Raw genomic sequence first — 25,622 nt, 5'->3', positions numbered from 1 at the left:
TGTTAAATTTTAAAATTTTCAAATAATGTAAATAATGCTTGTCAATGTAATACAGTTACCAAAGCCAAAAAAAAAAAACAAACAAACAAACGTACTACTGTTATTGCAAGCGTCAACATGTAAAGGGATACTTTGGTCATAATTTGGTCTCCAAATAATTTAAGGACTTGGGCTAGCAAACTAGTATAAACTTATAATAATGTAGCCCTAGCAAAATCCCACTATAATAAGCCTAGTATATTAGATAAATTATATATACCATGTTTTTTTCATCCAAAAATAAAATAAAAAATGCATATATATACACAACATTATACCAATTTCCAACCTAAAATAGTAATCACTTAATTTTAAATTTAAAGTATAAATCGTTCATACATAGTAAACCTCTTGAACCATGGCTCTTTCAGTGTACTTCAGTCTGATACTGTAGTTAGCTCCTTATGCACAGAATTTGAACCAATATCCATCATAAGAAACTCAAGCTGTTGGCGCAAGCTCAGCACCTGTGTTGGTCATGAATAGAAATTCAAACTCTGAATCAGCATCATTTAACATCATGAGACAGCAACTAATAACAATCTCCAAATAATAAAGATCAGAAAGATTAATATATGTTTACATAGATAAAGAGCGTTTTTAGAATTGTGAGAGATGATTAATAGAGCATAATATAAAAAGAAAGATTATAAAAAATAAATAATAAAAAAAGATAAAAGAAAGGAGGTAAAGAAATGAACAAAAGAAATTTGAGAGAAAATATTAAGACAAGTTTTTAACATCTAATTTGTGGATCGTTCTTAGGATTGGAATCATCGTTATGAATCAAAACCAAACCGCTTTCCACAGGGTTGGTTGGTTTGGTTCAGTTCCATAATTTACATGATTTGGTTTGGTTCCCTAAATTTTTGAAACGGCTGAAATCGGTTCGGTTTTTAATTTACCTTAGAACTGGAACAAACTGAACCAAGTACACCCCTATCAAATTGCATAAAAATCACTTAATATGTAGAACACTAACACAATTAAATTTGCCACTAATGATACGTTTGAATGACATTTGCATAGATAACAATAATATAAGGATTTCCATGTATGAAAAACTACATCAAATGAAAATTGTAGAAAATCAAGTACAAAGAAGCACATCATCTTTGTTTGATCACCCCTAGTCCCAAAACCTTGAACTGTTAGGAAAGGGTTGCCACCTTGAGTAAATTGACACCCCTGAATTTTTTGAAAATTGAGAAACACCTAATACTTGAACTAACAATATGCAAAAACAACCCCTTGGTTGCTCAATCATTAGGAAAGATGCTGACATCGGCAAAATTTGTGTAATGCTAATAATACTCTTGAATTGTTCTGCAGACATAAGTACCCATTCATGGTAGAGTTGGAGTGCAGATCACAAGACAACCCTTTCTTTTGGCATAATGCTAACCTTAATACTGAAATAATCATTTTGGTACAAGGGTAAACAAGTAAAACCAAGCACGTTGTAACATCTGTCAACCCTTCATCTTTGATAGGGATTTTCTAGTAATTTCAAAAAACTGCAGGGTGTCCGAGTATTTGTTAGGAACCTCATGGAGTGTTTATGCAATTTACCTAAATAAAAATCACAAGCACAGCTAAGGTGCAAAATGTGAGCAAGCTTCAGTCAGTGATCAGTATCAATATGAGGTCCAAGAAAATAAGGAACTCAACTAATTTCTACCTCTTAAGAATTTGAGAGAGCAAAACTCACCTTCAAGTTTCAAGATTAGCAATTCATTGAGCGAAACAAGAAACTTATATCGTCTATTACAACATGTTTCTATGCATTTTTACATAACATTATATTATAATGATGAAAACATGTACTACGAGTTCTACAGAATCATCTGCAAAGGATAGGCTTCTTCTTCCTTGCTAGATTGTTTGTTTTTTTTCTTTTTTCAATGAAATCCTTCATCATGCTGAAAATGCACCAGATTCGGCCACCAAATACAACACCACACCAAAAATAAATAGAAAGTTTAAAACTGATATACATATGAAGAAATTTAACAAGAAAAATCTAGACAATCAGATCATTTGACTGTGCAAGAGTAATGAGTCATCCATATATTTAACTTCATCACAATCATGTAAAGAGAAGCCAAATCCCGGTTGACTTTTAAATTGGTAATAGGACAAAGATCACATAGAATATTAACCATGCATTCTCAAGCCAACGAACTCATTAAATAAAAAAAAAAATTAAAAAGATCTAGAGACACAATAATAGACCGTTGAATCTGGTTTCAATTTTCAATTGAATGATAGCATAAGAGGAGACTAAGGAACACAAGAATCAACAAGCTTAAAGGACTATAAAGTGTTAAATATAGAAATTAGAGTAGAGTACATAGAATCTTTTTATTTTTAGTATTATGTATATAATCTGTGATTGTGTCAATTACTGATTTAGTATTGTTTTCTTATTGATATCGTTTCCTAAATTGTATCATAAATCTATTATATATACATGGCCTCTACCTCATTTATGAAAAAGCAAAATAATTCTTTTCATTCTTTTTTGTATCAGAGCTAAGTTAAGGACCTAGTAATTTTGCTTCACCGGCGGGCAGCAGCCTTGCCTTGGCCGCCCGCCGAACCTCAACTCATTCCACTGCCATATTTTCTTTCGGTATCACTTCGTGGTGATCTCTTCCTCTATATCATGGTGAGCATGGTGATATACCATGCGAACTACCTAAGCCGCCTCATCTGGCGCATAACCCAAGAATCCCTCTCTGGCACACAACCCAAGTCGCCCCCTTGGCACACCACCTAAGCCACCTCCCCTGGCGCACTTTCTAATAAGCCGCCTCTTAGCGCACTCAGTCATCTGTTGCCATCATCATTTAGCACCACATCATAAGTTATGTGTGTGCCACACTTACTAGTTCAACATCCAATTAGTTTCTACAACGGTTTGACATGACCTCTTAAATTGTCTCGACATTGATTCCGGTCAGTTTCTTCTAGGGCAGTTCAGTCCCTGTTTTTTCCCTTTCTAGGGTGTGGTGCTGATGTATTAAGCACTTTTTGGTCTTTTTTATTTAGTAGTATGTTCGGTAGCATTTATTTGGACTAGCCGTTGAGTTTTTTCCGGCTTCTTCCAGTCATCCATTACCAAGCTGCAATTGTTGAATATCTTCACACCAACTTGAGAGGGAGTGTTGAATATAGAAATTAGAATAGAGTACATTGCATCTTTTTATTTTTAGTATTATGTGTATAATCTGTGATTGTGTCAATTACTGATTTAGTATTGTTTTCTTATTGATATCGTTTCCTAAATTGTATCATAAATCTATTATATATACATGGCCTCTACCTCATTTATGAAAAAGCAAAATAATTCTTTTCATTCTTTTTTGTATCAGAGCTAAGTTAAGGACCTAGTAATTTTGCTTCACCGGCGGGCAGCAGCCTTGCCTTGGCCGCCCGCCGAACCTCAACTCATTCCACTGCCATATTTTCTTTCGGTATCACTTCGTGGTGATCTCTTCCTCTATATCATGGTGAGCATGGTGATATACCATGCGAACTACCTAAGCCGCCTCATCTGGCGCATAACCCAAGAATCCCTCTCTGGCACACAACCCAAGTCGCCCCCTTGGCACACCACCTAAGCCACCTCCCCTGGCGCACTTTCTAATAAGCCGCCTCTTAGCGCACTCAGTCATCTGTTGCCATCATCATTTAGCACCACATCATAAGTTATGTGTGTGCCACACTTACTAGTTCAACATCCAATTAGTTTCTACAACGGTTTGACATGACCTCTTAAATTGTCTCGACATTGATTCCGGTCAGTTTCTTCTAGGGCAGTTCAGTCCCTGTTTTTTCCCTTTCTAGGGTGTGGTGCTGATGTATTAAGCACTTTTTGGTCTTTTTTATTTAGTAGTATGTTCGGTAGCATTTATTTGGACTAGCCGTTGAGTTTTTTCCGGCTTCTTCCAGTCATCCATTACCAAGCTGCAATTGTTGAATATCTTCACACCAACTTGAGAGGGAGTGTTGAATATAGAAATTAGAATAGAGTACATTGCATCTTTTTATTTTTAGTATTATGTGTATAATCTGTGATTGTGTCAATTACTGATTTAGTATTGTTTTCTTATTGATATCGTTTCCTAAATTGTATCATAAATCTATTATATATACATGGCCTCTACCTCATTTATGAAAAAGCAAAATAATTCTTTTCATTCTTTTTTGTATCAGAGCTAAGTTAAGGACCTAGTAATTTTGCTTCACCGGCGGGCAGCAGCCTTGCCTTGGCCGCCCGCCGAACCTCAACTCATTCCACTGCCATATTTTCTTTCGGTATCACTTCGTGGTGATCTCTTCCTCTATATCATGGTGAGCATGGTGATATACCATGCGAACTACCTAAGCCGCCTCATCTGGCGCATAACCCAAGAATCCCTCTCTGGCACACAACCCAAGTCGCCCCCTTGGCACACCACCTAAGCCACCTCCCCTGGCGCACTTTCTAATAAGCCGCCTCTTAGCGCACTCAGTCATCTGTTGCCATCATCATTTAGCACCACATCATAAGTTATGTGTGTGCCACACTTACTAGTTCAACATCCAATTAGTTTCTACAACGGTTTGACATGACCTCTTAAATTGTCTCGACATTGATTCCGGTCAGTTTCTTCTAGGGCAGTTCAGTCCCTGTTTTTTCCCTTTCTAGGGTGTGGTGCTGATGTATTAAGCACTTTTTGGTCTTTTTTATTTAGTAGTATGTTCGGTAGCATTTATTTGGACTAGCCGTTGAGTTTTTTCCGGCTTCTTCCAGTCATCCATTACCAAGCTGCAATTGTTGAATATCTTCACACCAACTTGAGAGGGAGTGTTGAATATAGAAATTAGAATAGAGTACATTGCATCTTTTTATTTTTAGTATTATGTGTATAATCTGTGATTGTGTCAATTACTGATTTAGTATTGTTTTCTTATTGATATCGTTTCCTAAATTGTATCATAAATCTATTATATATACATGGCCTCTACCTCATTTATGAAAAAGCAAAATAATTCTTTTCATTCTTTTTTGTATCAGAGCTAAGTTAAGGACCTAGTAATTTTGCTTCACCGGCGGGCAGCAGCCTTGCCTTGGCCGCCCGCCGAACCTCAACTCATTCCACTGCCATATTTTCTTTCGGTATCACTTCGTGGTGATCTCTTCCTCTATATCATGGTGAGCATGGTGATATACCATGCGAACTACCTAAGCCGCCTCATCTGGCGCATAACCCAAGAATCCCTCTCTGGCACACAACCCAAGTCGCCCCCTTGGCACACCACCTAAGCCACCTCCCCTGGCGCACTTTCTAATAAGCCGCCTCTTAGCGCACTCAGTCATCTGTTGCCATCATCATTTAGCACCACATCATAAGTTATGTGTGTGCCACACTTACTAGTTCAACATCCAATTAGTTTCTACAACGGTTTGACATGACCTCTTAAATTGTCTCGACATTGATTCCGGTCAGTTTCTTCTAGGGCAGTTCAGTCCCTGTTTTTTCCCTTTCTAGGGTGTGGTGCTGATGTATTAAGCACTTTTTGGTCTTTTTTATTTAGTAGTATGTTCGGTAGCATTTATTTGGACTAGCCGTTGAGTTTTTTCCGGCTTCTTCCAGTCATCCATTACCAAGCTGCAATTGTTGAATATCTTCACACCAACTTGAGAGGGAGTGTTGAATATAGAAATTAGAATAGAGTACATTGCATCTTTTTATTTTTAGTATTATGTGTATAATCTGTGATTGTGTCAATCACTGATTTAGTATTGTTTTCTTACTTATATCGTTTCCTAAATTGTATCATAAATCTATTATACATACATGGCCTCTAACTCATTCACGGGAAAGCAAAATAATTTTTTTCATTCTTTTTGAAGCACGGATACTTCTAAAAAGGCAACGTATCCGTATCGTATCTGTATCAGATACCGATACTCCTTGGATACTCACAGATATGTATTGGATACTTACTAAAAGTATCGAATACTTCTTAATTAATTTCGAAGAATCGGATACTCCAAGTCCCGTATTTCTTTCACAAAATTAGAATTGTAGCATTTATTGCATAGCATTATAATATAATATAATTGTGAGGATAAATACAAAAAAAAAAAAAAAAAAAAAAATTAATACTTTGCTTAGTTCTTTGATAAGAAGAACATAGTAAATTAAAGTAATTTAATTTGTCAAATTGACTTATTCTTATTGTGTCATGCACGTCAATTAGAAAATAAAATAAAATTAAATATCATTCTTCTATTATTATAATATAAACATATTAGACTTGATATTGAAATGAAATATTTGTAAGACCTATTAAAAGTTAAAAGCAGTAAACTAGCTACCAACTTAAATTAATACCTAATTATTAAAGATTAGTATTTTGTATTATTTAATTACAGTATGGTTTCTCAACATTCTTGAGCTCATGCATAACTGACTACTAATAATTTTTTTTAAATATTTTTTTTATAAACATATCCTAACCGTATCCATATCCTATTTTTTAAAATTTTGTCGTATCGCTGCATTCATATCGTATCCATATCCATTCTTCCTAGTTAAAGGATCAGGTTGAGGATGTATGTTGGAAATACTAGACCTCATTTGTAAATATTTGAAGATTCAAGCAACCCCACAATGTTGGAGATTCTTTGTTATTCCAGCATAGACATAATAGAACACAGTAAGGAACCAATTAATGCAAGTGAGATATAATACCAAAGAAAGTAAGACACAAGAAAAGGAAGAACTGTTACCTCTTTCTTGAGTATGTGAGGAACACTCTCTATTGATACAAGGCTGTTAAACTCTGCAGATAGGTTTGGTTCCTTAATTCCAGACCACATATGAGAGGGCAGGGCCAACAACAACATCGTTAGAGCATCTTTGCAAATAAAATGGCCATTGTTTACACTGCAGCCACTCGGACTTGGATCAATAGTTTGGATCATTTTACCAGGCCCTTGCTCCCTGCTGCAGGTAACTGGCTCACTCATTTCAACAGAGACTCTTTCATAATTGCCTTTTGAAGAACCCACTGAATCTGTAGAGTATAATCGACCAGAAGAACCAGGGTTCAATGTTGAATGCTTGACCCCATCCGAAGCCACATTTGCTGCAATCTCAAGCAAAGCATGCTGATTGCCAGAACTTGTCACAAATCCGCTATCAGAATTCATAGAATCCATCCATTTGCTGACTCGCTTATGCAATTCTGTCTCCCGTAATTGCATTAATAACTGGCCCTGAAACCCGAAAACAAGAAGCTAAATTATAAGATAATCTTCAGATAAAATGGGAGAGGTCAGAGAGAACAAGGGAGAAGGGAAAGAAGTTTCAATTTTAACAGGTGAGTAACAGGAAGCATATGTAGCAGAAGATAAATGACACCTGGGTAGTAAGCCTTTTCCTCTTCCTTTTGCTTGAATGAACATGCCCGTCCTTCCCTTGGGCTTCAGCAACTTGCTTAATAAACACACTGAAATTGGTAGAGACTGACATAAATAGAACGGATAGAATTTGATTAACATCTTTTACATCCTCTGACTCTAGTAGAAGGGGTATTTGTGAAAGATGATTTGCAGTCCTGATCCAACTCCCATCACGACAGCTCTGCACACAAAGTCCACAACAATTCATGTCCAATGTTTATTCACAAAACCACAAAAGTAATGCCAATGCCAAAACTGAAAGCTAACCACTATCATAACAATACCAAGAAGATCTCATTAACAAAAATCAAATGTCCACTAAACATACATTTTCAATAAATTTCATATATTTCAAATGCACCTTTCACTTGGTATAGGTAGGCCTCGGTAGTCTATGGTTATTGGCTGGTCATGCGTTAATCCAACTAGGATGGGATTTTGGTTGTGAACGGCTATAACACTCAACCCACTAAATGTGTCTATGTAAATGCATGAGTGCATTTTATACCTATAATGCTCATCACTGAAGTGCACATAATAGAAGTGCAAAGCCTGTGTGCATTATTTCCGAAGTGCGACATTGTAGAACACAAAGGTTGTGCAAGATAGAATGTGGTTCCTTGAGCATTTGAACACAGATTATAAGCATCGATTGGAACAGTTTATTTAAGTCAATAGAATGCTTGTCCAATCGCAAGCTTGATTTGTTTGAACGCACTATTCAATGGAAAAGTAAAGTTGGATTATAGTAGGATCTATGTTAGAATGCGAGGCTTCTCCATTGGAATGTGCTGTCGGTATGACCTAGTATAAAGTTGTGATTTTGGTTTTCTATATCCTTTTGGTTCTCCTTTCCGACATATAGATGCTTCGTCTTCTATGTTAGAACATACATGCATAAGAGAGAGAGAGAGAGAGAGAGAGAGCTTAAGTGAGTTTTAGCTTATAATCCGCATACATACATATCTTGAGTTTCTTGGTAATTCTTTTAAGCTTTACAAATCCCTTGGTGATTTTTGTGGTGACTGAGCATTGCGATTGGCTCCTAATCTAAGCCACATACTCATATAGATTTAAGGCAAGTGCATGATCAGTTTGTACTGTTGATCTTATCCGTGTGGAGGATTGACGCTAATACTGTTGATAAATTATTTGAACACCTCAAATTGTCCCTGAAGGTTTGGAATGGTCTCCATTTAAGGATAGCAATAAAACTAATTGGTTGGAAAGAATTTTGACAAGATGGAATTTAGAGTGGCAGCCTTTGAGTGTGAAAGACACAAGTCTTCGAAGCCAGATGGACTTTCTATGGCAGTTTTTTGAGATTGTTGAGATGCTAAATCTGATTTGATGAAGGTCTGTGTGGAATTTTTTGAGAAAAGAATCGTTAATGCTTGTAGAAGTACTTCATTTATATGGGCATTCTTAAGAAGAATTCTTTGAAAATTGGTGGTTCCACTGGGATCAAAATTTTCCTCAATCCTAAAAACAGCAACCAATAAACTAAATAACAAAATCAATGAACATGATTCTAAGCTAATCCCAGTAAGTGGAAACCAATTCCTGACTATTGTCAGTTCAAATAAAACAGCACGTAGAAAACAAGTGCAACAAGAAAAGGCATAAATAATGACTCTTTTATAAATGAAAGACAAATAATGAATTCATGTAATTATAACCGAAAGAACTTGCAGCAAGCATCATACCAGTGTATAAAGCACGCAAGGATCATAGGGAAGCCTTGTTAGAACCATAAACCTATAAAAACAGAAATACAAGAATTAAAATTGCAGAAAACAAGGGTATTGATTTCATATGAGTAGTGCAGTAGTGCAAGTTTATAAAGTGGATGAAACATATGAACTTCATCTTTATAACCAATAGGCTCACTGAATTTGAAACAGGATGTAAATAATTTTACTTATCCATTAAAAGGAATGTAAATAATAGTGTACAAAAAGATGACAAGCCCCACAAGTCATTGAAGTGGAAAAACATACGAATTTTTTCTACATGCCAACTAGCTCTCTCGATAAGAAATAGCAGTTAAATAAAGTGACGTATAAAAATGACCAGTGCCTACATGGAAGATAATGAGAAAGCTAACATTTTACATCAACAACTCATGATAGAGAAAGAGAAAGGGAGGTTGGTCCCTTCATGTATACTCCCACTTCTTTTCTCTTAAATATATTTCCACAAGAACATGTGGGTTTTAAGGGTTTGGGTCCTTAAATTGCAATGGTGAAATTAAAGTGATGATGCTTTTAGGTTTGGTAGATCAGTAATTGTTGGTTGCATCCTTCATCTAAAAAAATGAAACCCTTAAGCATGTAAATGCAATCAGTTAAGGAATTATAGTCTATGGTGGGTAGGAATGGCAACGGGCCGGGGCCAGGGATCACACTCCCCGTCCCCAATTGTGAAAATCTCCCTGGCCCTGATCTCCAACGGGGAACCTACCACCATCCCCATCCCCATCCCCTCCCCCTAAAGGGGATCGGGTTTCCCCGACCCCGAAAATTCCCCACCCCCCAAATATGTTTCAACAACAACAACAACATCATCATCATCATCCCCAATTGTTTCATTTTCAACATCAACATACCATAAACCAAAAAAAAAAAAAAAAAGGACAGATACACACAAACATACATGTATACATACATACACAAACAGATCTGAGATCTGTGTCACAGAGAGAGAGAGAGAGAGAGAGGACGATCGGCATCATCAATAGATCCACTAGCAAAAAAATAAAAAATGGACAGATACACACACACATACATGTATACACACATACACAAATAGATCTGAGATCTGTGTATCTGTGTCACAGAGAGATAGAGAGAGTGGACAATCGGCGCCGATGGACGACGGAGGAGATCGGAGGAGGCGATAGTGGACGAAGGAGGACGATTGGCGTCGCGGACAGTGGCGATGGACAACAAAGGAGGACGATCGGCGTCGTTGACAGTGCGAGAGTGAGAGGGCGAGTAGAGGGAAAAGAGAACGAGAGAGACACAAAGGAAGACAAAACTGAGATGAGGATGAGGATGAGGGTTTGGTTTACATATGTATATATATATAGCGGTAAACTAGTAATTTCACTTCGGGAACAAACAAGGATGGGGACGGGGACAGGACGAGTACGGAGTTGGGACACTTATCCCCGCCCCCGGCCTGAAACTAATTGGAGATTGATTTTTAAATACCATCCCCGTCCCGCGGGGATATTTTTCGAGGAAAAACCGCTCAAATCGGGGTTTGGGGAGTTGGGTCCCTGCCAAGCCAGGTTCAAATTGCCATCCCTAATGGTGGGATTCATAACTGGTGGTTTTTGGTTTTTAGGTTGATTTCTACATGTAGATTTTGCTCTTTCTTCATCAATTCATCTTTCTTGAAAGATGTTTTCCCTATTGGATTGGGAATGGGTCTTTGTAGTTGAATGTATGTATGCAGGAATACATATAGCTTGCACTGGGCTTCAAATTATTTCTATGTTTGGAAGATTGGGCATTACAAGTCGTAGTTAGTGGTTATGGGGGTTTGTAGTGGGGGTTATGGTGATAGATTGCAGTGATAATGGAATATGGTGGTTCGGTTATTAGGTGGTAGCAATAGCGAGTTGCAATGTGTTCCACTGGGTAGCCAATGGGGATGTTTCTCTTTCTCTCTCTGCCTTCTATCCCTCTATTTTTCCCTCACTAGTGGGTTGACCTCTACAATTGGGTTCAGGGGACAACTTTGTAATTGCCAGAAACCTCAAGCAAGGTGCGTGTAATTAACCCTTTTAATATAAACACAAGTGTTAATGAGAGGCAACCCTACTTTTTGGGTCTCTCACAATAGCCATACATTCTATCTTCTCATTCTCTTATTCTGCTCTTTTACTATATCAGTTTTAATTGGTGGTGAAATCAAAATATGGAAGTATGAGGGGGATTGGTCTTCGATGGAGATTTCTATGTCTCAAAAAACCATGGACATTCTAAGAAGGTAATGTGTCAGGTCCAACAACGTGTCTCACATTGACACGACACTCATTGGACACTTCCCAACACTTCACACATTTACAAGTTTGAATAAACTTACTTGGTATCAAATGAGAAAAGAAAAATAATTTAAATTTATACTTATTTTCCTCCTTCAAATTTTAAAATTTATTATCTTTGAATTAAATATTCATATCTGACATATAATAATCATCTATCCCTATATATGACATATAAGCAATATATAAAATTATATATTTTCTACGTGTCGCTCATATGTCATCTCCGACATTTTTTTAAAATTTCCATGTTGGAGTGTTTGTGTCAGGTCACGTGTCCATGTTTGTGTCCATACTTTTTGGCTATGGCATATGGAACGACACTTCAAAAAGATTTTCCAAGTCATATTTGTTGTTGGGAATGGTGAAGAGTTTGCTTTTGGAGTCATCTTTGGCGTGAAGAGGACAAGCTGGAAGAGCATTTCTCTATTCTTGCTCATATTTTGGTTAATAGGGGAGTAGTCAGAAAATATCTTTAAGAGGAAGGTACTCAAGTTTTTGAAGATATTGCTTTTCATTAAGAGTTGAATGATTGGGAGGCGAAGGAGTTGGGGAATCTTCATGGTATTTTGTATGCTATTCCACATATAGGAGAGGGAGAGGATGTTCTGTGGTGAACAAGATTTAACTCCGAAGGCTTTGAGTTCATAGAGGTTTGTCCTTTCCTTAGAAAGGAGTTTGGGTTTCCAAAGCTTCGTCTTGTATGGATGGAAGTGCGTATAAAAATAGTTGCCATTCATAACTTGATTAGGAGGTGGCCAATTCATTTTGAGTGATGTTATATGTGCAACCAAGATGTGGAATTTTCAATTGTCTCCTTAATAATTGGCTATGGTTTAGTGTGCGAATTCCCTAGGAATGTGTTGGATTTTATTGAATTTGGGAAGGGGGCTAGAGTGGGGAAGAGAAGGAAAAAAAGATTGGTTTTTGGTGCATTTAGCTTTGATATGAATTATTAGGGGAGAGTGCAATCAGAGGACTTTTGATAGGGTGGATGAACCTAATTTTATATTGAAGGGTAGAATTTTGTCTCTTTTGTATAGTTGGTATGCAGGTAGAGGTGATCCATCCTTGAAATAAGTTTTGGAATATTATAGTCTTTTGAATAAGGATATGATGTTATAGATGTTTTAACACCATAAGCAAGGATATTTAACACCTCAAGATAGACAATATTTCACTCTACTTGCAAACTGACGTAGGCCAGATGTGGGTACAAGTAGCTAGATTCCCAAAACTGATGTAATCAGATCTTATGGACTGCATCCAGAATTATCTCATCAAAATATTGTTGAATAGACATAACTAAGATATCTATCAACAACAAAAAAAACGAATAGACATAACTAAGATATCTAAAACTGCCTATCCAAACCAGAAAGAAATTACAAACCAAAATTTGGCCCCATAGTTATTCTTCCACCCTCTTTAAGTGACTTATACCTAAAAGGTATGCTAGACTTCACCATTCAAACCTAGGATGCCAACTTCCAGGCGCATGTTTGTTATCATTCGTATTCACACCGATGTCTGTTAATTAATAATTAGCAGGAATAACCCCAAAAATAATCCTCACAAAAGCTCCTTCTTTCATACAACACATTATTTTCATTAAAAACAATAAAAATATGACCGACAATTCCCATCAAAGTTGCTCCTCAACTCAGCATAGTTTCTGCCAAGCAAACTAGGCATAGTTTCTTTAACTGTATCAGTTCATCAAATGTAAATTTGGCAGTTGACCACCGTTTTAACAATACCTTAAATTATTTGAACAATATGATCATCAGTACATTATTTTCAATAAATTGTAGGTCATCTTTAACACATTTCACAATTGGTGGCTATTGCCCAGGTAAGTTATTGATCTACATCAATGTTTGTGCTTTAAGCTATGAATGACGGGGATCATGCAGAAAGTAATCGCTATGTCGGTTCACTCTGTCTATACTCCATACTCTTAACAACAATATTTCACTTTTTTTTATCAAATATAGAAGATAAATGGAACAATGAGATTAATGTTTAACTTCAATAGGGTTTGGTAAACATTATCCATACCCCATGTGATTTCCAGTTGCTTTGTCAATTGAAGTCATGGCTTGCCAAAGAAGTGTCAGTGGAATCCAGAAAGGAGGATACTCAAATCGAGAAACATCCATAACAAGTACCAAATCCCGTCCACCATGATATGCACCAATTGGAGAAATATGACTGCCACCAATCTGCCATTATAAGACATAATTTTCACTTGAAACACTTTTCACTTATCAAAAGCAGAAGAAAAAGAAACAGATAAACAAACATGATTTTAAATTAGTGTCATGCTATGGGATAACTCCATGACCAGCAAGACATTCAACGTGTGTACATTGAATATTGTTATTCATGAAGAAACTTAGCCCAAAAGTATTTGAAGCAGATTTTTAAATCTTATTGTAAGTTGCAATTTGGGTAGTGAAAAAAAAAAATGAATGAAAAGAAAACTATTCAAAATTAAAAATAGATTTTTAACAAATTAAAGATGCATACCTGTTTGAAGTGGGATCTATCAAAGTATGAGACCATATGATAATCCGTTGAAGTTGCACATTTCAAGACATAATTGCGAAAGTCATCAATAGTGCATAGATTCGTTTGAAAAACTTCAACTTTAGCTCCATTGCAATGAGCCAAAAAAGCAAGTTTACCGAATCCAAGTCCTTCAGCTATGACCTTTTCAAAATTGTCACAAGAATCCAACAAAAATTCAAAACAACATCTCCAACTGCCTGCACCACCACCCAACCCCAGCAAGAGAGAGAGAGAGAGTCAGTCACATAGGCAAAAGGATATGCGAGCTTAAAACCAAGTGAATAACGCATAATAAATCAGAGAAGGGATTAATCTTCTAAAAATTCAATTAATGCTAACAAGAGTCTGGATTTGTAAATAGCAATTGCAACATGTGAAAGATAGCACTGTTTACATAAAGCATACAGCCAGCTGATGGATCTACACATAAAAGTTGTGGGAAAATTTGTTCAAATATGAGCGGTTTATGTACTCAACGTCCATAATCAGGCCAAAACACAACAATGTCGAAGGATTGAGTGCGAAACACATTAGTAGATCCTAGTATATTCAATACAGGTGAGACCTAGTATGCATGAATAAAGACACATATAACAGCAATAATCTGGCAATGAAAATAAAATAAAATATATATATATATATATCAATTAAGACCTTGCAAGCACTAACCCCTCATACTAAAATGCAAAAAATAGAACAGAGATGTAGTACACTTATTACTACGGGGAAAGGTACAGCTTTTAGTACTCCAAGTTGACAACTCAAACAAGGAGATAAAATAGACCAAACACAGCCAAGCACAAAGTGGAAATCTGAGTAAGGTGGTATCCAAAAGAGGGAGGAGCACACTAGCAAAAGTGGAAGCAGTTGATATAGGAAGGGGAGGAAGAGTCCATAAATTATGGTCTGCTTATTCTGTGGCTAGGCCAAACAAAATCTTTACCCAATCGTCCTAAGGAAAACAAGACATGGGAGCGATGCAGGATAAGTGTGATGAAACACACTCCCACAAGAATTAATGCCAAAATTTGCATATGGTAGCCACGGAGGGGCTTTATTAGGGCTGACTATAACAAGTTTATAGTTAAATCACTGGTAAAAGCACATGGGATTCAGTGTTTGTTGTATAGTTGCATGAACGGGGAGTGGAGACGGGGAGTGAGGGCCCTATAGAAGAGTTTAAGATTGGGAGCGGGAGCAGGGGTGGGGGTGGGGGAAGGGGCGAGGTTCTGGAGCGAGTAGCGAGGCCCCCATAGCAGTTTCTTGCTACTAAGGTTTGTAGAGAATAACAATAAGAAAAGTTGTGTGGTTATATTGAAGCAAGAAAGAAAATATGAAGCTGTTCAGGGTGCTGTAAACAGCCCCTGTAAACAGTTGACAGTGCCAGTTCCAGTCCTGTTTAACGACATGAAATTCAGGTAAAACAGTGATGGAAACAGCAATATTTTTTAGGATATGGAGTGGCAGTATTAATCCTTTTGGCATATACTAAAAAAGTGCACATTTTTATCTTATTATCTTTTTTGAGTCACATCAACTCTCTACTTTTCTGCATATCTTTTCATAAAAAGTCAAAAAGTATACTTATTTAGCACTTCCCAAACAACCTCGAATTGGGTTAGGTTACAAAGGTATGCCTCTGGGTCAGAGAGTAAGATAGTGATTAAACTGGATCTGCAGCAAAGAACTTAAGGGGGCAGAAGAACAAAGAACAGAAATTGGAAAAGAAATGCAACAAAAATGAATCACTCAGGGTCCCTTAGGCAACATATCTAGGGCTTACAATTAGATACAAAATTTCTGAAGGGCATAAAAATCTCCAAAATCATTCACTAAAACTTGTTCTCTAATGAATTATAAGAATCACAATGTATAACGCTACAACAATTCTTATTCTAACAAAGACATCGACTACTGAAATGACCTAATAACATGACCTACTGCGTCAACTGACCATAAAATTTAGTTTACACCCAGCAATTTCAGAATTATGAATATAGATTTGACTTCTATAACTTAATATAACATAAAATAAACAAAACCCACCCAACAGCTTATTAACTTAAAAAAAGAACATAAAAATTGAGACTTTTTTCCAAAACACTTAATGATGCGAGGTTGTTATAGATCACTGAATTTTTGCTATTCTCACACCCCCTTCCGACCAAATGAATGTTCGAAATCAGCCGCAAGTACATGGGTCGGGCTGGGTTGGTCGGTTGTGGCGCGGCAGATAATATTCTTAACAACCCTAGACATCAATCAACACACACCAAATATCATAACAGTAAGCTGTATAAGCCTCTAGCTACATCACAGAACAAGTGATCAACTGAATCCTCCACCTGTTTGCAGATACAAAACCAATTAGGCAAGAAGAAACCTGTAACACCCAAGGTGTTACTACATTACATATGCATATTTCTGAACCTCCCGTAGTGCCATTCAAATGCAAATAACAAAGAAGAGAACCTCATACAATCTCTTAATTTTAATAAACAAAGAAAATGTTACATGTAAATGGGGTATTAATTGTGGGATGGGCTAACAACCATCCAAGCAAAGTTAAAGTGAAAACAATCAAAAATCATCTACAAATAGAAAAATACATGTGCACATATAATCAGAAGTACCACACACAAATTTCACATGGTCCATTGCAGCTAATCTGAAAAGTGCATACAACCACATATAGATGCAAACAACATTACACATGTCATACACTTCTATCCTATGAGAACACAATAAACATAATAAGGTCAGAATTGAATTTCTTTCCTGACGTAGGTCGAAGGGCATTCAAGACAGTGGAGATGCTGGCCAGTCCATACAATCCAGGCTCTGACAATGCTACATATGAGCCAAACACATGAACAAAACCTTTTGCACTTCCTGCTTGAAAAGCTTCTAACAAAAGTTGCTGCATTTAACAAAAGAGAACATAATGCTAATTTACTTGGATCAAAAATGAAATTGCGGGAATGATACATGCATGCACATACATTAACATAAATTTAAAGATACATAGATCTTAGCCACACAAATATACACACAAACAAAAAAGAAGAAGAAGAAGGAAAAAGAAAAGAAATTCTTCATTGATTGTGCGTAAGTGATGGAGATCAAGATTATTAGCTTTAGAATTTAGCTTTATTTAGGAATATTTTAGTTTTACAACAAATTTATTATTATTTTCCTTTTTATTTCCTAATTACGCAGCGCTCAGGTATATATGGATGGAATGCATCGACTATTACATTATTTTTGGCATTATTGATTACATACAGAATTTGGTTACCTCTATTCTCTTAATCTCCAAATTTTCTCCCTTCTCCTTCTGCTCTCTTCTCCCTTTCTCTTCTTTGTTTCTAAACCACCAAGTGTCATATTCTTCTAAAAACTGTCTTAAGGACAACGGAATGTGGTTAAATATTTATATTTTTTAAGTAATATTCCATAACATGTAAAAGAAGAGGCATCAACTGGGTGACAGTGCCACTCTTATACACTATATTTAATTCCAAAAAAAAAACCTAAAATTCTTATACACTCGAAAGGCACTACAAAGTTCAAAAAAATTTGTTCAAGGATGGTGCAACGCTGCCTGAGAACCAATCATACAAAAGGGACAAAATTCTAATAATATTAGAAATGCTCTTCCTTCCCATCAAATTGGTTACACAAGAAAGTGGTTGGATGATTCACCATCTCGCTTACACAAGAACACCAATTAACATGAATTTGTGACCTATTAATCAAACTGTCGATGTTAAGGATTTTTCAATACACCTTGTCCACCTAAAAAAGGCAAACTAGTTGCCTCCTTGGAGGCTCAAATATCTTCCCATGGAAAGAAATCCTCTATGACTCACCAAAGCTTCATAAAAAGATTTCACAACATGACCTTCCACCTTAAAGTATCACGTCCTTCCCTGTCTGTGGAATCACAAAGATGACTCCAAAAGCACACCTCTCACCATTTCCGGCAACAAACCCAGTGACCTGCTTCCACCTTAAAGTACCTGATGAAGATAATGGAAAGTTTTGGAATAATTTTGAGACTTTATTTGAATTTATTATGGTTTAAGTACTAAGGGTATTATAATAATTTCACTACTTGTTGGACATGGGTTGTAGGGTTGCCAATGGGTTTTATTTTGGGTCAATTTATTAAATGGGTAATATATATACTGGTTTTATTATGTTTACAATAATCTTAATGGTAAAAAAGACAAGTTTCCTATTTTGATATTGAGAGCAGAATTAGAAGTCATCAAAGTTTCCTAATATGATTGAAGTGGAATTGGCAGTCATAGTCATAGTTGGTCTAGAATATTAGTAATTGCCAAATTTTCTTAGCTTCTAAATTTGTGTTCTTGTCTTTATAGAATTAGGAGAGCCTTTATTTTACTTCCACAATTTGATTATGTTAAGTTGATGAGTAATATTGATAACAGCTTCAGAGAACTTTCCTAATCAAACTTAGTTCCTTCAAATCAAACTTAGTTCCTTCAAAAGCGACTTCAACCACACCACGACAATTCACATATTTAATGAGCCATAACTCCAAAATCTGCTTCCACACCTAACCTGACAACCACAGATTGCTTCTTGTTACGCTATATCACAAGTTACCCCTTCCAAAGGTGCAGTAGAAAAGTAGATTTCAAGTATGTAACAAATTATACCACATTTGCATCAGCACTGACTTCTATCTGCAGATCATTATGTTTGGGAAACAATATTTCCCTACCACGTGTTGACTTCAAATACCACAATATCCTATCCACAACCTCTAAATGAACCCCATTAGATGAGCACATAAACTGGCTAACCATTCTACTTGAATATCCTAAATCAAGGCATGTGAAAGGCAACTAAGTCTACCCACAAGTCACTAATAACTATTAGATAGCTTGATATACATTGTTGGACCCTGTTCCGAACAACTTAAGCTTTTTAACTTAACATGGTATTGGGTTCAAGTCTCAACATTAGGATTTGATATCATGTCCCCATTTGGTTTCATCTCTCTATTTGGTTGTTTGCTTCTCATTCTGTTTGCTCTATGTTTGTCTCTCCACGTGCAAGACGGGGTTGCACGTGAGGGAGGGTGTTAGATAACTTGATATACATTGCTTGGCCCATTTCCTAACCGCTTAAGCTTTTCCTAACCGCTTAAGCTTTTAAGAAAATTGGTAACTTAACAACAACAACAACCCCTATCAACCTAACTATTACTTTCACTATCAACTAGTTTATGATTGTGTTCAATGGGAGTGTCCACAGGTTTACATCCCAACATCCTATTCTCCTTCAAAAGATCAAGCACGTGTGTTACAAGATGAAAATACCATATCTGGATCAAGCAACTTCAATACCCAAGGAGTACTTCAAATCCCCAAAATCTTTTGTTTTGTATTCCTTGGACAAGGAATTTTTCAAATTGTTCATCTCCTCTACATAATTCCCAATCAATACAATATCATCAACATACACTATCTGCATAGTTATCTTCTCATGTGAGGAATGTTTGAGAAAGAGTGTCATCAACTCAACATTGGTGATACTCAAATCTTTGTGTAGCTTTGGCAAATCTGTCAAACAAGGCTCTCAATATCTATTTCAAATCATATAGTGACTTCTTTATCCTACAAACCTTGCCACTACCATTGGGAAGAGGAAATTTAAGCAAAATATCCATATATACTTCATCTTCCAAGTCACTGTGAAGAAAAGCATTTTTTACATCAAGCTACTGAAGAGGCCAAGGAAAGAATGACTCTAATGGCATTCATCTTTACTAGTGGTAAGGTCTCTTGATAATCAATTCTATAGGTCTCAATAAATCCTTTGGCCATCAACCTAGCCTTATAAGTTATATCCCTCAACAGAACCATCTGCTTTATGTTTCACAATGAAAACCCACCTACATCCAACCGACTTCTTACCTTCAAGTAATTCTTCAAAAGCAATCATTTCTCTTTAGAGTATACAGGAGATGTAAGAGGTACAAAAGAAATGAAAGAACAATAAAATGAGCGAAGAGAAAACAAATCTATTGTACGGCTGAATGGAAAAGACCAAAATTAGGATTCTCTCCCTTATAGCATGTATTTTTATTCAATAATATGCTAAATAGAAAAGGACCCTCATATTAGAAACACTCCCCCTCAAATTGGTGAATAGATATCTCTGATGCACAACATAAAAACAATGGAATTGAAAACTGTACAATTAAGCCCTTCAATGAATTTATCAGCCAATTGATCTTATGATGTTACAAAGGGCATACAAATCACACCCTTATTCAAGTTTTCCTTGATAAATTGTCTGTCAATCTCAATGTTCTTGATTCTGTCAGGTTGAACAAGGTTATAAGCTATATTGATGGTCGCTTTATTATCACGATATAGCTTCATGAATCCAAGTCTTTCATTAACATCTGAAGTCATAACCATGCACTCAGCACTGCACCAAATCTGGCCACCATTGCTTACTTCTCAAAAACTTTGTCGGTAGTAAAAAAATTTAGGGTGGTAAAAAAATTTATATTCCAAGTCCAAAAAAAATAAAAAAAAAGTTCATCAAAGTCAAAAAAAAAATTCAAACCCTACCTGAACTTTCTCAATACCAAAAGGCAACTTTTTAAGCATTTGCCAAAGGCATCAACTTTTTTAGTAACATCTTTATCCTAAAAAAGAAAAAAGCAATTGCCAAACTAGCACTAAGGGATCAAAACATGGTTCCAACTTAAAATCAATCCAATTTCTGAAGTTTCTCCTCTGAATTTGATTCATTAAGCCATTCACAGACTGCATCATGTACATAAGCAATACAAAGAAAAAAACGATCTCCAAAGATTTCATCTTTAGATCGAGTAAGTTAGGGAAAAACCAAAAATTTCTTCATCACATCAAAGCAAATATGTTTTGTACAAAAATTAGAAATGAGCCATAAAACTACTGACAACTAAACCATAACAAACCCACCCACAAGCCATTAAAATAAATTCCTTACTGAAAAGAGTCTAATAATATCTTTTGTTCCAATACCAACCTCAATCTTATTCCAATTTGAGCCTAGAAATAGATACTATGCTGCTTATTTAGACTCTTGCCAATCAAATAAACATAAGAAAACAGGAACCTTCCAATCTAGCTAAGAACACAACAAAAATGATATACTAATCCTGCATAAATTCAACTAGAATAATTTGATTTTTATACCAAACTAGAAAGGATTAGTTAAAAATGGTGCATTAAGAAATGCAAGAAAATAAGGTTTTCACCTCTCCTTCGGATGAAGCAAGCTCTACTGCGGGTGGGGAAGGAAGATCATGCTTGTTTCCAATTTCCAAGCCACTCTTAAGTAGGAAATTTTCTTCCACTGGTACGTTTAAAATTTCAGAAAATAATAATTAGTATTTCTCCAAAGTAAAAATAGCCAAACAAAAAAAAAAAAAAAAAAAATTGAGTAACACACCATGGGACAAAGAAAATTGCCTACTAAATTTATAGTTCAAAGCCCCTCCCCTGCTAAGAAAACATTTTTCAGAAACTAGCATAGTAAATTACTTATCAAAAAAAGAAGAAGAAGAAGAAAGAAAAAAAACTAGCATTAGCGTAGCAAATGCAATGTCACAGGTACAAAAGATGTATAATTGACCTCCTCATATTCGAACTAGCTGGAGTACCTGTAAAAATTTGAAAGCATTGGTCACAAAACAGAGATACTGTATACACCCTCTTAACAAGTAGCAAAGAAGACATAGAACAATGCAATATTACCTAAAAGCAAATTATCACCGATGCCCCATAAGGGTGTGAGTTCTCTTTCAAAAGCCAATACCTGCTCAAAAGACAAAAACACAAGAATAACAACAGTTCAACAAGTAAAAAAACGATCTTATTATGCAAAATCGTGGTAAAAAAGGTGTAATAAGATTAAGAATGAGAACATTGTAGTATGACTCATCACCTATGAAGTACAGACATGTCAACTTAGTTTTTGTAGCCATATCCGACACATGTGAGACACCTTGGACACAATGGGATACATATCAGTCAGGCCACGATGTCATATTTTTTTTATTATTTTTGTTCCAAAATAATTATTTTCATTATTTTAGTTGTTTGTATGTAGATGTAACTAAAAATACTAGAAAAATCATGGTAAAAAAAGTGTAATAAGACTAAGAATGAGAACATTATTGTAGTATGACTCATCACCTATGAAGTACTGATATGTCGACTTAGTTTTTGTAGCCATATCCGACACGTGTGAGACACCTTGGACACGTTGGGATACATATCAGTCATGCCACGATGTCACATTTTTTTATTATTTTTGTCCTAAAATAATTATTTTCATTATTTTAGTTGTTTGTATGTAGATGCAACTACTAGAAAAGAGGAATAACATTTTGCATTAATCTAATAAGATTACAAACACTAGTATATATACAAAAAGCCAAATCCTAGTTAGGAAACTATAACGAAACAAACACTAAATCACCCTTGTATATAAACTAATATTACAACTCTCTCACACACACACCCTCAATCAAACTCATGATGAGAGCCTCGAGAGTTTGTCCAATAAGAACCGAAAGTGAGTAGAAGTGTGAGTTTTGGAGAAGAAGCCAGCAAGCTGCAAGGTAGAGGGAACAAAAGGAAGAGCAATCGTTCCCAACTAAAAGTGTTGACAAACAAAGTGACAATCAATGTATTTCATCCACTCAGCGGTCATGGAAAACTGAATTGTATGCTATCTGAATGGCACTCTTGTAGTCACAGTAGAGGGGAGTAGGAGAAGCTATGAAGCACAGGTACGCCAAAAAAGTTGCCGTACAAGTACCGGGTACTTACCGCGTGCGGGTACGCATACCAATACGGCTACACGCGTACCGGGAACGCGGTGGGTACTCAATGGGTGTGGGGTGGGTACTCCATGGGTACTCCACAACAGTTTTTTTTTTTTTTTCTAGAAGTTGGAATTTGATGCAAGTCTACAGCCTTATTTCTCCTTAATCATCTTCAAAAAATTTATGTAATTTGGAACCACCAACTCTTTACATGGTTATTGAGTAACTTTGCCCTCTTCCACTTATTGTTGTATAGTATTGTATTTGCATTGTTGAATATTGATTTATTTTGGGTTTTATAATTTCTCTTTATAGCTATTGTTTTGAACTTTGATTTGTAGGTGGGATGTTTAGTTATAAATTTAAAAAATAAATAAATAAATAAATTTGACGTACTCTACCCGTACCCGCACCTGTACCTTACTTTTTTTAGATTTTAACATATCGGCGTACCCGTATCGTACCTGTATCCATATCCGTACCAGCACCCATACTTCATAGAGGAGAAGTAGTGAGAACACCTAAATCAAAAGGAAGTCAATGAAGCCAGACTATCTCAACAATGATATGCGCCACAGCACGATACTTGGCCTTGGCAGTGGACTGGGCCACAACAAACTGTTTCTTACTACACCAAGAGATGAGGGAGTCACCAAGAAAGATGCATAACAACAAGTAATTAAGAACCTGACCGTATAATTTTTCTAGGGGGATACACCGGAAAGAAGAGAAACAATATTTTGCATTAATCTAATAAGATTACAAACACTAGTATATATAACAAAAGCTAAATCCTAATTAGGAAACTATAACGAAACAAATGCTAAATTACACTTACATATAAACTAATATTACAACTCTCATAGTAACAACCCTAAACCCTAATAATTATTTTCATTATTTTAGTTGTTTGTAGATCACATGTTGGTCGCCAACTACCAGACTATACATAATGCTGCTCATAAAAACCCGCAATAGCCCTTATAATATCCTCCTCCAACACATATACCAACTTTTATTCTTGATCTCTCAACAATTTTTTTTTAGAAACAAAGCAACTGATTAGAATAACATATAGCTTGAGTCTAACAATTATGTGTGGAACTGTAGAAAATTTAATCTATAAAGAGAAATAGAGAATTGTATTATTGATTGATATCTTGATTGATAGATTACAAGATTCATTAATTACAATTCCTATACAATCTATATATAGAAGAAAATGTGGTAGTAGGTGTAGTGGAGGTGATAGTGGGTTAGGTGAAGTGGAGTGTGTAGTGGAGTAGAGGTAGGTGAAGTGGAGTGTGTAGTGGAGTAGGTGAAGGTAAAGATGGGAAATTCTAACAGCCCCCCGCAAACTCAAGGAGGAGAGAAACTAACTAACTTGAGTTTGGAGAGAGTAACAAAACAAGAAAATACATAAAAATAAAAAAGGATAGGAGACACTGTATGGTCGTGTCAGACCGTTGGTGAAGACACTGTATGGGGTGTCATAACGTTGTAGAGGACACTGTATGGTGGTGTCAGACCGATGTAGAAGACAGTTTATGGGGTCATGTCGGACCGTTGTAGAAGACAATGTTGTGACAGTTTACGGAGTCTTGCTGGACCCTTGTAGAAACTAACCGGAATCAATGTCGGGACAGTTTACAGAGTCTTGTCGGACCCATAAAGGAGCTAACCGGAATCAATGTCGGGACAGTTTACAGAGTCTTGTCGGACCCATAAAGGAGCTAACCGGAATCAATGTCGGGACAGTTTACAGAGTCTTGTCGGACACTTGTAAAAACTAACCGGAATCAATGTCGGGACAGTTTACAGAGTCTTGTCGGACTCTTATAAAGTCGCACCCTCAAAAGGTGTGCCCAATCTTTCAAAAGGCGTGCCATCAAAAGGCGTGCCCAATCCATAAAAAGGCGTGCCATCAAAAGGCGTGCCCATGTTTTCAAAAGGCGTGCCATCAAAAGGCGTGCCAGACACGCGGCGATGCACGTGATCGACAGAACGCGTGTCGGCCTCTTTGTCATGGTCTTTATAAACCGAAGCGGAGGCTGAGGCTTGGAAGCAGAGACAAAAACCTGCTAGAAAAACTCTGAAAAACTCTTCGTTTTCTGAGAGAGATTTCTGAGAGAGATACTCTGTAACACTCTGTTTTCTGAGAGAGATTTCTGAGAGAGATACTCTGTAACACTCTGTTGTCTGAGAGAGATTTCTGAGAGAGATACTCTGTAACACTCTGTTTTCTGAGAGAGATTTCTGAGAGAGACACTCTGTAACACTCTGTTGTCCAGAAAATGGCTTCGTCTTCCCGTAGTCTGCTCACTCTCTTTCCAGACCTTAACGAGTCAACAAGAGAGATAACTGGTGCGGGGGCCAGTGAACCTCAACCAAGCGCCCCAGGGTTTGCTCCGTTGAACTTTCCTATGCGGTCTGTTGAGCAAAAAATGGCAGTGCAAACTGACATTGAAGCCAATCAGTATACTTTGAAGTCCTGTGTGGAGACGATGACGGCAGTCACAAACTTGTCGCACCGGCTGCAGAGTAGGACAAATGAGGTGCAGCATTTAAACGGCCAATTGGCTCTGCTCCAGCGCATGTATAAGGATGCACGAGCAGAGATAAGTGTG

General features: G+C 36.5%; 1 protein-coding gene across 1 annotated transcript in view; it reads right to left on the bottom strand.

Moving 5' to 3' along the window:
- Positions 1–222: 222 nt before the first annotated feature.
- Positions 223–25,622, bottom strand: part of LOC114264971 (glutathione gamma-glutamylcysteinyltransferase 2) — a 35,363-nt gene continuing 9,963 nt past the window's right edge. Inside the window, exons 4-14 of the mRNA XM_082910530.1 lie at positions 21,920–21,980; positions 21,798–21,825; positions 21,615–21,664; positions 21,421–21,518; positions 16,911–17,049; positions 14,088–14,329; positions 13,617–13,780; positions 9,208–9,259; positions 7,461–7,682; positions 6,827–7,315; positions 223–506 (exon numbers count right to left, since the gene is read on the bottom strand). Coding sequence (XP_082766656.1) covers positions 417–506; positions 6,827–7,315; positions 7,461–7,682; positions 9,208–9,259; positions 13,617–13,780; positions 14,088–14,329; positions 16,911–17,049; positions 21,421–21,518; positions 21,615–21,664; positions 21,798–21,825; positions 21,920–21,980 — 1,635 coding nt within the window. The 3' untranslated portion in view covers positions 223–416. The remainder of the gene's footprint in view (positions 507–6,826; positions 7,316–7,460; positions 7,683–9,207; positions 9,260–13,616; positions 13,781–14,087; positions 14,330–16,910; positions 17,050–21,420; positions 21,519–21,614; positions 21,665–21,797; positions 21,826–21,919; positions 21,981–25,622) is intronic.

This window comes from Camellia sinensis, unplaced genomic scaffold (genome assembly GCF_055761805.1).
Source record: "Camellia sinensis isolate YWXY unplaced genomic scaffold, ASM5576180v1 Unanchor1, whole genome shotgun sequence".
NCBI classification, from domain to species: Eukaryota; Viridiplantae; Streptophyta; class Magnoliopsida; order Ericales; family Theaceae; genus Camellia; species Camellia sinensis.
Note: the sequence above shows the minus strand (reverse complement) of the source record. Positions and strands in the feature narration are given on the sequence as shown.